We start from the raw sequence: 15,009 nt of genomic DNA, 5'->3' as shown, positions 1-15,009 counted from the left end.
AGATCCTTAAATAAAATATATGTGAAGCTCCTGTTATTCTGAGGGTGTATCCTCCAGGCCAAAGTAGTTTTAAATAAAATTTAGTTATTCCATTAAGCTTTTACAAACATCACTTTCTGATTTTCGATTTTATTAACATCTGTAAATTGTAGACTCCATGAAAAGTTCGAACTGGGTCAATCTTGGAAGACCAGTTAAAATGCAATATGATGGTACATGGATGCAATGAAATATTTGTCATACAGTCTTTACTTTCTGTTCCACATTTGTTTTATGAAATTATCTTTACACCTGCTTAACCTAATCAGTTATTGAACATGAACAAAATAATCAGTTTTAATGAGAATGTACAACTGTCTATTACTCTTTTAAAAACTCTAAACAGAGTCGAAGGGACTCTGATCATGGAGGCTGGACTAAGGGCTGGGAAGGGAAAAAAAACCACCCTACGGGGTAGACAATAATAGAGGGTAAACTACAGTTAGCAAGGCAATGGGAGGAGGGGGAAAAATATCTTAAAAAGGACAAAAGTTAAACTTAAAAGCCAGAGGAGCAATATTTTGCATCAGTACAAAGAGATACAGACATACAGAGAGCATCAGCTAGTGACCTACAGCAGGGGGGGCTCAGCAGATGCTAAGGAAACTGGCATTTTAAGCAGTGACAATAGATGACAGTAGCCTGGCATTTCTCAACTGCTGAGTGCTAGCTTTCTTAACTTAAAACATGCTCGTTTAATGCAGTTTGTGTAAAATTTCTATACATCATCACAAACTGGGCAATACCACTTTGAACCTCTACTTCCAATGGAAGTAAAGAAGGTGAAAAAGGCAGGGTAAAGTACATGACTTTTAAAACAAATTATAAACCAGTAACCAGTGCCTAAATGAAGAAAATGGTACGAAGCACAAGAGGGAAAAAAGCACTGCCCACCTAACCATCAAGTAAATTGAGACTGGATAGTCAATTACTTCCAGCATTAATCTCTCCTAGATGAGCAAAATGTACCAAGAAGTTTCACTGAAGCAGAGGTTCAACAGCAATTTTTATAAGGACAAAATAATATCCTACAGGTGTAATTTTTTTTTTTTTTTTTCCCAGATACACACATTCCCCCCTAGGTCCATCTCTAACTCTAGATAAGTTTTAGAAATATGCTTTGAAGATGTTTATTTCATGATTTATCAAGGTGCTATCAGATTCCCTTCAGTATTTTCCTTTTGCACAGACAATACTAGAAAAACAAATGTTGAAAAACAGTAACAAGAGGAAACAAAAAATAACCAATCACACTAAGCAAAATGCAATGCTTCACACATCTGTGACACCACAGTATTAATTTTAAAAGGAAAACACTTTCCTTGTTTAGGCTTCCAAATCGAGTTCTGTTAAAAACTTCAGAACATGGACACTGGCATCTAAGTTTTAGATAATGTTTATATATTTACATAGTTTTATTTATCCAGTGCAAGCTATCGGAAGCTTCTGCCTGGATATTGCATGATATGGGAATAATGGATTACCAGAATGTTGAATGTTTCTTTGGTTCACCTGAAGCAGGGTACTATTAGCAACAATGGAAGAATTGCTATACTAATCTCAGGGACCTGCACTAAAAGAAATTACTTTTTGATGAGTATGCATGATTTAAATCTGAAAATATCTATCATAAAATAATGTCTAGATAAAAAAATTAAAATGAGAATGTGGTGTCTCACACCGCCAAAATCACTTTCTCCTCTCCGTCACACATGCATTGATCTGAAATCATACCTCAGTATGAATGTAAGGGTAGTACAAAATCAGATATACTTTAACCTCAGGAAATACACCATTACCACAGATGACTTCTACAAGTCCCACTAACGCAATCAGAAGTTCATTTCTGGGATCTAGCTATCATAAATCAGAAATTACTATCATTTTCCGTTAGAAAGAATGTGCTGGTAACATGAGTGCTCTGTCTGCCAGCCTCATGAGAACTTTAAATTACCCATTCACTTAGAGAATACGAACAGTAAGTGGTACAGAAAATCCATTAGCCCTCTCTCTCTTCTATATGTACCTGTGTAACCAGCTGGGTACAAATCTTTGTCGTTTTAGAGGCACTCCTTTAAAACTAACCTCGCTATTTCTTCTCGGTGGGCAGTCCAGTCACGAATATAGTCTTCCTGTTCCTTTATTCTGTGCTTGAATGTATTGCTACTTTGAGCTGCTGTCCCAGTGCTCTGCAGTCGTGTGGTTTTCAGGGCTGGAGAGGTACGCAGACGGGTATGTTTAGGAGAATTACGGTTTGATCCAAATTCATCTTCTGAGGTGGAAGCATAATCTGTAGGAAAGCGCCTCCATCTTGCACTTACTAAATTAGTTTAATTGTTAAAAAAGAATGATTATTGCAACTTTAATAAGAAAAAACAGTATTATTTTAGTAACATCACAGAAGTACACAACTATTCATTACCAATCCCGAGATACCTCACAAAAGGTTTATTTACTACATCTTAAAAAGAAGGCTACAAAATTTGTGTTAAATAATAAGTATTAATAGAAACGTAAAACGGATGCTCTTTGTATAATGATGAGTGAAATAAGATACAAAAGCTAGTAACTGCATACGAGGTCAAGCAAACTGCATTACAAAACAAGGGCCCAATTCATTAACATTTAAGTATATAGTCAGATTGCACTTTTTCTGCAGATTTTTTCCCAAGTTTCATTCATGGTTTACATGATACACAAAAATGAAGAGATATGAAGGAAGGATGGAGCTGGCACCAAGCCTGGAATGAATGCTTACTTAAGGAAAGCATATATATCCTAGATGATGCATTATGTATTTAGTACAGAAAAGAAAAATGTTTAAATTGTTATAAAAATCAACAACACATCTATAAAAACAGCAGCCTCAGAGAAAAACCCATATATTCTCACATGTAGCACATAAAGCACATACAGACATGTTGCCTGAAGACAGCCTGAAGTGTAAGAGAACTGAAACTAAGTAGGAGGCTATTGTCCCCCTGTGAAGTATTAAAGTGTAGAAAATGCATTTCAGATATTCTGTCCTCAAACATTCCCAGCAGGAAGAGATAGAACTAAGTGTAAAGGAATTCTCATCATGACAACCTGCTAAATTCTTGCAAGGGACTTATCCCCACACTCACTGACATTCACGAGGCTCTATAATTACTGTAGAAATTTTCAAAAGTATGTGATCATTTAAGAGGAATAGATTCAAGTCATGTATATTTGGCTTAGTATAAGAAAAATGCAAGAAGTAATAACAATTTCTGCTGAAACATTTTAAAACACATTATAAACAAGGTATACATCAATATGAATTTATGTAACAAATAGTGAAAGTAATTTTTGGTTGAGAAAAGATTTGTGCAATGCTCTCAAAAATTACAATATGTAGAAAAATTAGCTTGGTGTATAAGCTTACATCCCTTCCCTCATATAAATAACGCATTTTTAATCATTGAAAACAGAATATACTGCTGTAATTTTCTTAATGTTTAAATGTGGGCTTCAAATCAAGTCCAAATCTACTAATTTTTTCAATAACTTTATTGAAGAAAATAAAAATGTCTCTCCAGTCACTTACTCTTCTCTTTTTAGAGGTTTCAGACTTGTTTTGATCTTAGGGAAGTAGAACATAAGCAGAAAAAGCACATTTCCCCACCAATGGCATGCAAGCAACGTGTGACTGAAATCCAAAGAGTTTATGAGTTGGGCCCACATTTTACCACCTTTTTTTTTTTGTTTTAATTCTTTGTCCCAGTTCAAATTATGCACATCAAAATAAATATAAAACTTATCTTAAACCTCTGAAGTGAGCTAGTCCAGCAACTCAGCACTGTACAATGAGCATATGTCATCATATATTTAAAAACTAAAAACTGAATGAGAAGTGAAATATCAGAAACAGATTTGATTTCTAGTACTCTACCACTGTAAGTTTCAACATCAGGATCTGGGTCTGGGAGAAGCTTGGATTTCTCTGTGTACAAAATAGCGTTTTATCATGTTAATTGGTATTAAAACATTCAGATTAGAAGCATTTGCTTAAAAAAAAATATTGATGAGATTAATCTTAGATCCTCTTTTCCACCCACACTTTTAGGAAAAGATTCTTAAATTATATACAATCAAAAAATCCAAATTTTACGAAAGCGTAAACATTTCAGAGACACTAACTGAAGTAACATCAATAACTGTCTACATAGTATCACAAAATCCCTCTACATTTTTTAAGGTCATTAGATTTTAAGGCCTTAAAATGTTGTTTATATATTATCAATGAGTTTCTCATTAATATACGGAAAAAGTTATTGCAAGCTTAACAGCAAAAATCTCAAAGTTGTACAACTCACGACAAGCAATATCCAAGCACGTTTCCCATTAAGCTAGCAATATATTTGCATGTATATTCTTTTAATACTATTTCTAAACTAAGCAGCCCCAATATGTCATAGTTTACGCAATTTCTGAAAGCTATCATGCAAGTTATCTTAGACAGCAAAGACTGTGAATATCAGTACCAATAATTAAAAATCCCTCCAAAACTCTGGCTAAAGTAATCAGCAGACCAACTTGATCTGGGGACTACTCTAGAAGTATAACATGTTGACAGCACCTTAAGCTGGCAATTTTGATGATTTGGACACCATAATCAGGTCACTTAAGACCTAAGGACAGACTTCATTAAGCACCTCTCTTATAATACACTCTCACTGATGCCTTCTCAAGGTTCACATTTTTCAAAGATCCTGGAATAAGGGTTGTTTTCTCCCCATGTTCAATTTTTTTTTCCTTTTTTTTTCTTTTTCCTCCTCCAACAGCTTTGATCAACTTATCTGCCAGCTAGTTGCAATGACATTTTGGTCAGCAAGCCAGCAAAGCTGCTGAACACAACTAGTTGTTCAAGGTCTCTCTACTCTGACTCACTGCTTAATTTTACAGTTGCACTTTTGCACTAGGTCTGATCCTGTTTCAATTTTCCCAGTAAAAAGCCCCTTCTGTAACATCAACTTTCCTCTGCAATTGTGAAAAAAGGTCTTTGGTCTTCTCTGGTTTTATTGGTCACACTCTGCTATTTGATGATTCAGCCTTGATTAAATCTTTCATTGCTTGAGGTAAAAAAATCCTAATTCTGCTTCACGTGTCTTCACAGTGTTGTCAGATACCAAGCCTCCTACCACAGAAACAACGTGGTAATTACTTTAATGCTGGTAATTCTCATCCAAAACATTCCACTTGTCTGCTTGCCCTCTCATTTAAAAGGATGCCTTTTTTTGCACCTGTTTTACAGGGATGTATGTCTGAACATTTAAAAAGATTTGGGAAATCTGGAAATAATTTTCTCTTTGATCGATTTATTTTGCCATGATTTTGTTTTGAAAGTATCTGACTGACTCATTAATTGCTTTCAGATTTTTTTCACCTTTACACTGATACTGGCTTCTCCAGGAGTTTGACACGTAAACCGATGATGTGTTTCATGACAGAAGCTATTTCTACTGTAGATTTTTCTAACAACAGTCTTTTAAAAATACCTAGCTTGTCAGGTTGTGGTAGCTCAAGGAAGATGGCATCTTTTCTTTCCTGAGAAAAGTATTTTATACAAGCTACAGTAAACTTTGTGTAATGCAGATAAATGAAAGGAATGTTTAACAAAGGCAACTGTGATAGCCTAATAGACTGGGAAGAGCAAGATACACCTGCTCCCTTGAACACAAGCAGCAAATCATTTCAATACAGCAACCTGGGAAAAAATTAGGAAGCATGCAATAGTTCACATGGGCACAAAACTCAAAATCCATATATAGTTTTGTGAAAAACAAGCAGCAGCAAAGTGACAGCAATATCACAATGTGAACTAGTGCTAACTGTTAAACATATAGAAGCAGTCTTAACTGACAGTCTTCCCTGACCTAATGTTGCCACTCTTTCAGGCTGCACATGCCAGTTTAAAACTTAAATTAAAATTGAACACATGCTACTTTTCCAATGATATCTTACAAAGACAGAGGGTTTTTTTTCTGAAGTTTCACTTTTTTTTTTAATCTTTGTAGACACCTGTCATAATACTAAACAGATTCAACTTCATAGTTCAGTGAATACGTCATTAGCATCTCTACAGAAATTTCTACTCAGCTAATGAAACAGCCAAAAGATATGTAGCCATGGAATGAACACTGCTGAGAATCCTAAGAAGGTATATTTATGATATACAAGCATCAAAAGAGCAGTAGGACTGTGGGAAATTTATCACAGATGTTTATATCAAGTCTGAATGGGAAGGAATAAAGGACAATATATAATTTCAGTAGTAACACACAACACTGGAAGCTATTCTATTTATATTTTTCTTACGTTGTGGATCAGCTTCAAATAAAGTTGTTAGTATGACAATTCAAAAGGCAAGAGGTCATCAATTTTATATATTAACTCCACATGAAAGTTCACTTATTTAGAATTAACTCAGTTTTGGTTGATTTAATATTGCTGTTGTAAAAAAGTTGGCACTCTTTCACAGTGCTTGTACTAAAAATATTATGTTCACTTCTAACAGAAGAGTAGTTAAAATTAATCAACTGATTTTTCCTTCCACACATAATATTACTGTAAAGGAACACAAAAGAAGATGAACATAATTTGGAATTCATGATGTCAATTCAAGTGTCAAGATTTGGAACAGAGAACAGAAACTACTCCAAGACAAGGCAAACATTTTAATATAAATGACTTTACAGTATTTAGGTAGTGTTTGTGTCTAATTTTTCCATATCTATCTTGTTATTATTCTTACCAAACAATTCTCACTCTCATAGTTCTGGAAGCTAATCTTAAATTATAAATTATAGTTATCCTACAGACACCTCAGGAAACATTGACTATTCGGCATATTTACAAGCCTATCTTACAAATAAATATTGTATCTTCTATGTAGTTCTGAACTCCTACTACTGTGACTTGAGTAAAGAGATATCTGTTCTGGTTTTGTACTAATGCTGCCACACCCAAATGCCTCAATGAAATTCTTTGTTACTGGTTACAAGTTTAAAACAATAACCAAAGAGTTAAAGAATTGCAATATCTTGTTTTTATAATTTTAAATGAGAATTGTCCACAAGCCCTGCGAAGGAAGTCTCATACTCCAAGGAGAAAGTCTCCATCAATTAAAACTCAACAAATACTTCTTAAGAGCTGTTACTTATAGAAATAATAAACAAATCCACATATAAAAAAAAAAATTGGACAAAACTAGTTCAAATAGCGTCACGTACCTGAGGGAGAATTATGAGCTGAAGCCAAAGATCTGGATTTTGAATCTGAAAGTCGAGAAATGCTATTGGCTCGAGTTCTAGCAGAAACTTTACTACTATCTCCTGCTGATGCTAGCCTGGCACTACTTCTGAGAATAGCTTCCGGGGTACGAGATGAGGCAGTGCTTCTAGTTATTGTTGCTTCAGAATCACTACGTGCTGATAAAGAGCCAAGTCGATTTCTGCGGGGTTGAGCAAGTAAATCTATTCTGGAAATACTTCTCCTCCCTGATGGAGGTTTTGACGTAGAACTCGTAGTGGACACTTCGGAAGCCACTGAAGCCTTATCAGCATCAGCAAGCTCACTATCGGAGGCTTCACCAAGCCGTGCTCTGCGCAAGAGAGAAGTCCTTGTAGGACGAGGTCTTGGAAGAGTGGTAGATTTACTAGACTGCCCAAGTGCAACAGGAGAAGTTTTTGATTTAGCTGACTTTCCTTCCATCTTGGAATGTAAAAGTTCATCTGCTGAGGCAAAAGGAACTCTTCCATGTGATTTGCCAGAGTAGGTTTCCTGGTCAGACGATAAGATATCAGAAATGGCAGAATGAGGTACACTAGATGTTTGGTCATCATCTGTCAAATCTACTGATGGTTGTCTCATTCTTCCACTTGACTGCACAGCTTTGCGAGCGTCAGCTCTAGAGCCACCATCTGAAGACCGACTTTTAGTTTTCTTTTCCATCTTTTCTCTGGCACTTGTTGCAGAAGATTTTAAAACATCCTTTGAAGGAGAACCAGAGGAGCATCTATCTTTATATAAGGCTGTAAAGGTCTTGCGCTTCTGTGTGGATTTCCTTTCAGAGTCACCAGTAACAAGACTGATTGTGCTGGCTGTATCTACGTCAGATTCTGGTGATATAGAATTATCTCTATTGTAGCTTGGAGTTTCTGGACCTTCATCGGTTTTATTTTCTTCACGCAATTTAGCTTCAAGGAAAGCCATTACAGCTTCTGTGTCTTTTAAAATGAGTGTTGTATCTAGACTGGAATCAGTGTCCATTGAATCACTTCTGTCACGTATCCTGTTTGCAGATGCTAAAGGGGCAGCAGATCCACTTTGTTTATTAATGTGAGGAATAAGTTCTATAGGTATATTTGTGCTAGGCTTATCTATAGTAAAGCTACCTTGCCTCACTAACGGTTTTGAAGATTCCTTTTTTTCTCCTCCAGATGGTTTAGGAGTTTGTCCTTTAATAGTTTCCTCATTTTTTCTTCTTTTTCCCTCACTCTGCGCCAACTTAATTTCTGCCTTATCTGTAACGTGTCCAGGAGCTTTGTCTTGATTACCTGAAGTTCTGGGTGACATAGTGATCTCCTCCCTACCTTTCTCAAATTGGTTTGCAGCAGGTTTTGTAGAGGATAATTTTGTAGGTGTCCAGTGTCCTTGCTCCTTTCTTTCTTGTTGTTGAATTTTTGCTAAAGCCTGTTTCACCACAGAAGTTTCTTTGCCAGTTTCAACTCGCTCTTTACTGGAACAGCTGGGGAAAGAAAAAACTTTGTCTCCGGTGGCTTTGGGCGAAAGACCATTCATTGTTCTGCTGGACTTGGCTACACTTCTGCTATCGGCATCTGAGGGACGAGCTGGAGTTTCCTTCTCCTGAAGTTCAGTGTCTTGCTTTTCACCTATTTCTGATCTCTGATGAGACGTGGGTTTTACTTTTGAGCTTTCATTCACTTTCTCCTCTTTGGGAAGCTGTGGAAGTGTCCTCCTCTTTCGCTCACCTTGGCTGGTCATAGAAGCAGCTGAACCAGTGCTTCTAACAGAAATACCAGACTCACTGATGTCTGTGTCTAAAAATGAAAAAAAAAAAAAAAAAAAGTGAAAATTCATTCAGTAACAAGGTAAAAATATTAAGGTAAGACTAACATACCAACATAAAACACAACTGGAAAAAGTAGTCAGTCTGTCCCTCTGTTCTACAGCAGGATCAATTAGACAAATGTTTAAAAACATTTAACAAGTTCTTAAAAATCTCAGTTGACGGAGGTTTGACTGTCTATAAGCTGCTTGGGTAGAAAACTTTTAAAATAATATTTGCGTTCTTTAACACGATGAGCTGAACTTTCTCCAATTTAACCCATTACTGGCATAATTTCCTGTTTACAGGAAAAACTGGAAACACTCCTCCTATGAAAGAGTGGGAATTCTGTTTGTGAATTACATTAACTACCTCCAAACTACAAAGTTGCATGCAACTAGCTATATTATTTCATTTCACTCTTCCAATACATTTTGTATTAAGAACTTGAGCAAAGTCATGTGCTAACATAATTTAGAACAGTTATCTGTTGATAAAAGTGATTACACACATAAAAAAATATTTCTCTATTACTAGAAGTAGAATGGTTAGGGTGTCATACAAGAGAACAGTTAATTCTACACAATCCAAAGTGCTGATACAGACATGTATCGATGAAAGCAATGTCTAAACTGTCACAATGGAATTACTGCAATGAACTATTTCTGGTTTATCACAGAGATGTGAACAGGACACGAAAGGCCATCTTGTGAACGTGCACTTCAGAAAACTAGCATAATGCAGGAAAAGGGAAGGAGTCATTTGAGAAGCAGGGTAAGAGTGCAAAGAGAGAACAACACCCTGTCTTCCAGCTCTGCTACAAACAGACAGAATTTCTTCCCAAACATGGATAAGGTTGATTGTAATTGAACAGTTGCCTGCTTGTGTGGCATCTTAGGCTACTTAGTGCCTTGCTGACACTCTGCGGCTGTACACTGCGAAAGTGAACATTCGTGGCATTCTTACATAGGGACTATGGTATTTTTTTCCTGCTCCATTGTAATCTCAGTAAGTATGTTCCATAATATGGCTACGATTGCTCTCATATGAAAACTTTCCTCTTTATAGATACAAGATTTTGAGCTACATAAGGTATGCTATCCCTCAAATCACTCTTTTAGCCAGCTGTGTACACTGGACCATATATATGTATATAAAATTTTTACATTCTCGCAGTACAAATCACTGGTATATCAGCATACCATTACAATAGGGAGTGGAAAGCAAGTCTTCCTGAACACATATAACACCAGATTTCAAAGCTACTGAATGAGTAAGATCCCCCCCCTTCCTCACTACTTGCCCGTTCCACAGCTCAAGGTCTTGTCTCAACAAAAGTCTACAGCCTCTCCCCATGGGACACTCTTTCAGCAGTATTGAAAAGCCCCACTCATGAAGAAAGAACTTATTATGGTTGAGAGAGCAGAAAGAATGTTTTTAACCCAAACAAGACACTGTGGATAGAAATATATAGAAAAATGTATAAAAGCATCAAAAGAATGCAATACTACTGCTAAAGTGCTTTCACTGAATTCTTAGTGAAGACATATTTTTCTTTAGTCAGGAAAACATGGCCATCCCATGAACAGTTGCAAGGAGTAATTGATACTGAATAATCCCATTTTAGAAACAAAATTTTATTTTTCCATCATGACTATGCCCTCCTTGCCTGTTCAACAAACATAGCAGTTACTCTGTCAGAAACAAGCACATACAGAGATAATACGAACTGCTCTATGAATTGCTCTGACTTTCAGTGTTTGGATAGAAAATAATTCTTTTTGCAGTTTATTTACCAGTTGTTGCAATATAATGTGACATATGTACTAACACACATCCGCCAATTCACTTTACACCAGGAGAGATCTATAAACAACAGTTCTAAATACCCTGTTGGGAATCTTTCAATCAAGGCTTGCACCAGCATTGGCTGTTCCAGGAATACAAACTGGAATACAGGGCTTCCCTCTTCTCGTGGTTTAAGCCCAGTCAGTAACCCAGAACCATGCAGCCACTCGCTCACTCCCCTCCTCCCCCTGCTTCCCCACCTCCGCTCCCGGAGGGATGGGGAGGAGAATCAGAAGAATGTAACTCACACGGGTTGAGATAAGAACAGCCCAGTAACTATGGTATAACACAAATGACTACTGCTACCATCAATAATAATAATGATAAGGGAAATAACAAGAGGAGAGAATACAACGACTCAACACTCGCCGACCAATACCCAGCCCGATCTGAGCAATGATCTAGCCCTTCCAGGTAACTGCCCCCAGTTTATATACTGGGCATGACATGCTATGGTATGGAATACCCCTTTGGCTAGTTCAGATCATGTGTCCTGTGTCTGCTTCCTCCCAGCTTCCCCTCCTCCCTGGCAGAGCATGAGACTCACAAAGTCCTTGGTCAGACTAAACATTACTGAGCAGCAACTAAAAACATTGGTGTTACCAGCGCTGTTCCTGGGCCGAAAGTCAAAAACACAGCACTGCACCAGCTACTAAGGAGAAAAAATGACTGCTACTGCTGAACCCAGGACACCTCTCTACAAGAATTCTCTAAGCACTTAACTGAATAACAACCACCATACTGTTTGTATATGGTCATACATATTGTACAATTACACATATTTGCTACTTTCTGAGCCCTTCAATCTTTCTTTTCTCTTTGCACAGTACCACACCTTTGATGAAGAATGCAAAATGACTCACATCTTTTCTTGTATAATCTGTGATATGACACTCATTTAAGAAACAGGTGGTTATCTCTGGAATCTATAGAAGGTTTTCTAATTCCTAGGCTGTTTTTCTCAGAAATTATAAAAAAAAGGAGGTTCAATGAAAATCAATATGACTGCTATCCATGAAGATTGACTTCTCTCAGACAGACCTACCAGATCCAATCTTTTACATATATTTGAGCATGTAACTTGTTTCTTGGTGAATTTCAAAGAGTCTTCAGTAGGAAAAGACACTGAGTTGACCCAAGAAGGTTGGTCCTCAACACAAATACTCAAAGAATTACGGCAATTTTTTTCTCTGCAACAGCTCTGACTGCTGAGCATAGTGCTGGGACTAGATTTTCAGTCTAAGCAGGGAGAGAATCACATGGTTCCACTCTGAGAGCAGTAAAGATTTGGGTTTATCAGTTAAAAATGCAGTCTTCCGAGAGACTAACTTACAGGTCAAAGATGAGGCTAGCTCTGAAATTGTAACAGACATAGATTCTTGAAAAATATAAAGAAAGCAGCTGTAACAAAAAAGTACAGAACACACATTACACTTCTTAATGTTGGGAGAATGAAAAAAAAAAAAAAACAAACCCTAAAAAGCTGCTCAAAACTATAGGAGAAAAAAAAAATTACCAATTTCTGACATAAGGATATCGTACATGTTCTGTCAATAGTCGTATATCTTCAGAAGCAGTGTACACACAAAAGCATTTCTACTTCTAAACCATACTTTTTTTTCACCTGATCTTTTAAACTTTTTCTTTGATGCTGAAAATTTCAAATTCAGCTGGAATAAGAGGAAATGCTGGAATTGTAGGAAAAAAGATATCTGTAGTAGATGACTAATAGTTACTTCTTGATCAGTAAACAGCATATAATTTTCAGAATAAGAACCGTTCATTAACATGACATCCCTTTGTAGTTACTAGTCCATTTTATATTGAAGAGGTATACTAACTCCACCACAATTCACAAGTGTCAGCACAAAAAATAAAATAGGTGCTCATAAAAAATAAAACAGGTACTAAGAGTAAGAAAGCTGTTTATGTAGATACTCTTTTCTCCCTTTCACTGGTTTCTTCAGCAGAAATTATGACAAAAACAGCTTTTTATACCGTTTTCTAGTGGAAGAGACACAGATGACTCCAATCTGATGTCATCTTGGTCATGACGTGTGTGATTAGCAGCCAAACTGGCCCACTGTGATACCCAACGTTTACTTCCAGGGGCAGTAGAACCTCCCTAAGGAAGAAGAAAAGAAAAAGAAAAATTACAACAGTTTGATAAAAAGCATGCCCCCTTTCCAGGTTTCTCCTGACTAGGTATGGCAGAAACTATTTCCCTGGAAGAATTTGAAGAAGGAGTTTACCTTGGTATGCTTTACGGTTACCAGGTCTAGAATGACAAACTAACAAAATCTATATAGCTGCACAACTGGCACTGAATAAAGAATATATCCTAGTGCAGCAAACTGTTAAACATCAGAACCTATATAAAATATGTGAGTTTTAAAACAGTTATTTCAGTCCTCAGCTCAGAAAAGCAGGAATGGGGTGTGAGAGTGCGTGTGTTAACTTTAAAAATGTGTTTAAGGAAGCCAAGAAAGTGACATTTTACCAGCTTAGAAGACCTCCTTGTCCAGATGAACTATTGTATTTACTACATTACAGAAAGACTACCTTAAAGACTAAAAGAGTAAGATAAGTTATGATGGAAAGGAAGATCAGATTATTTGTCTGGCCCAAACAAAAAAAAAAAAAAAAAGGAAGCAACAGTTTTAATCCATCCTACCAGGTAACTATGAAGTCAATGTCACCAGTATCAGATCATTTTTTGCAGCTGACCTAGAAAGGAAATTAACTTACTTTCTTGACAGTAAGTCTTTTGAACCCTTGAAAAGCTTTAATACATAAAAAAAGCAAATATAAAATTAAATCATCTTCTTGTGTTGTTATAGTAGCTCAAGTAATTAAAAAACAAACCAAAAAAAAACCACCCCCCTTATTTCCAAATCTAATGTAATATTACTGTTTCACCCAATATATTGTAGTCTCTCTTGCTCACATATCCCCAAAAAGACAGTAGTCAACTGTTGATGCATATACATGTGCACCTGCACATGCACATATGGGCTGTACAGTGTCAAAGGCTATACAGAAGCTTACATAGTCTAATTTATTGGACTCAAAAGACAAAGCACTGCAAATGACAGAACTTCTTGACTATAGTTCCAAAGGAGTTACATAACCATAGGCAAATCGAATGAGAAATCAAAATTCAAGACCAACGAGATGGAAAGGACATGGAGAAACCAGTAAGTTGCTTCATAAGGAGATTTACAGGAGTTATTTCAAAGGCTAGCTGAAGCTCTGCTGCCTGTTCATATCATGGCACTACTATTCAAAACACTGATTTCTGCCTAATCCCTTGGCCACTCTGGGATTCTAGTCTTTGACCAGAAACCAACTCTATAAATTTTCTAAGATTTATTTAGCAGCAATAGAACGGTGAACAATGTCATCTGATGTAACTTCCTTCAAATTAAAAGTGACTTAGACATTTGAGAAGACTTGAATTTATGATCTTGAATTTCTCCTGATTAAACGAATGACCATAATTAATGCACACAAGTGGAACATCACAAATCTCTTGCAGAATATTATGAATGTAGTAAGTCAGAGATACACCAAATAAGTTATTTGAATTATTATATAAATTTCCACATTGTGAATTCATTTCTTAGAATCAAAACGTTATAAAATTCAAGTCTAATAACAGCAAAGAGAGGCAACTGAACTGAACTGTTATTCATTGGCATTTCTGAACACAATGCAAGGAAAAGGGTGCTAGAAAAAAAAATTACAAAACCCCTATGAAAATACATGCAGCATTTACAGATTGACAACTGCTGCTGAAGCCTCATTTTTCCTTCATATCTCTAAACTTTCTCTATTTTCTGTCTGTACCAGTGAACTTCCATCTTCAATAAACCTATTAATTACAACCAAACCCAAATATGATAGACATTCCCATTCTCTACCTTTAGTAGAGAAAACACTGAGTAGCTCCTTGTGTATTGCCTAGCCAATTCCAGAGCTAGAGATATGATATGTATTGGAAATCTGAATTCTACTTCACAATAGAGAAA

The 15,009-nt window shown here is 36.4% G+C and overlaps 1 protein-coding gene across 8 annotated transcripts in view; it reads right to left on the bottom strand.

Moving 5' to 3' along the window:
• The window catches only part of CEP170 (centrosomal protein 170), a 102,239-nt gene that overhangs the window by 15,752 nt on the left and 71,478 nt on the right, over positions 1-15,009 (bottom strand). For 4 of the 8 annotated variants that reach the window (XM_065680150.1, XM_065680151.1, XM_065680154.1 and 1 more), the window contains 4 exons: positions 12,977-13,103; positions 7,293-9,122; positions 3,953-4,003; positions 2,125-2,359 (listed from right to left, as the gene is read on the bottom strand). In XM_065680150.1, the coding sequence (XP_065536222.1) occupies positions 2,125-2,359; positions 3,953-4,003; positions 7,293-9,122; positions 12,977-13,103 (2,243 nt within the window). The remainder of the gene's footprint in view (positions 1-2,124; positions 2,360-3,952; positions 4,004-7,292; positions 9,123-12,976; positions 13,104-15,009) is intronic. The other 4 variants (XM_065680152.1, XM_065680153.1, XM_065680155.1 and 1 more) reach the window with 3 other exon arrangements.

The sequence above is a fragment of the Lathamus discolor genome, chromosome 5 (assembly GCF_037157495.1).
Source record: "Lathamus discolor isolate bLatDis1 chromosome 5, bLatDis1.hap1, whole genome shotgun sequence".
Taxonomy (NCBI): domain Eukaryota; kingdom Metazoa; phylum Chordata; class Aves; order Psittaciformes; family Psittacidae; genus Lathamus; species Lathamus discolor.
Note: the sequence above shows the minus strand (reverse complement) of the source record. Positions and strands in the feature narration are given on the sequence as shown.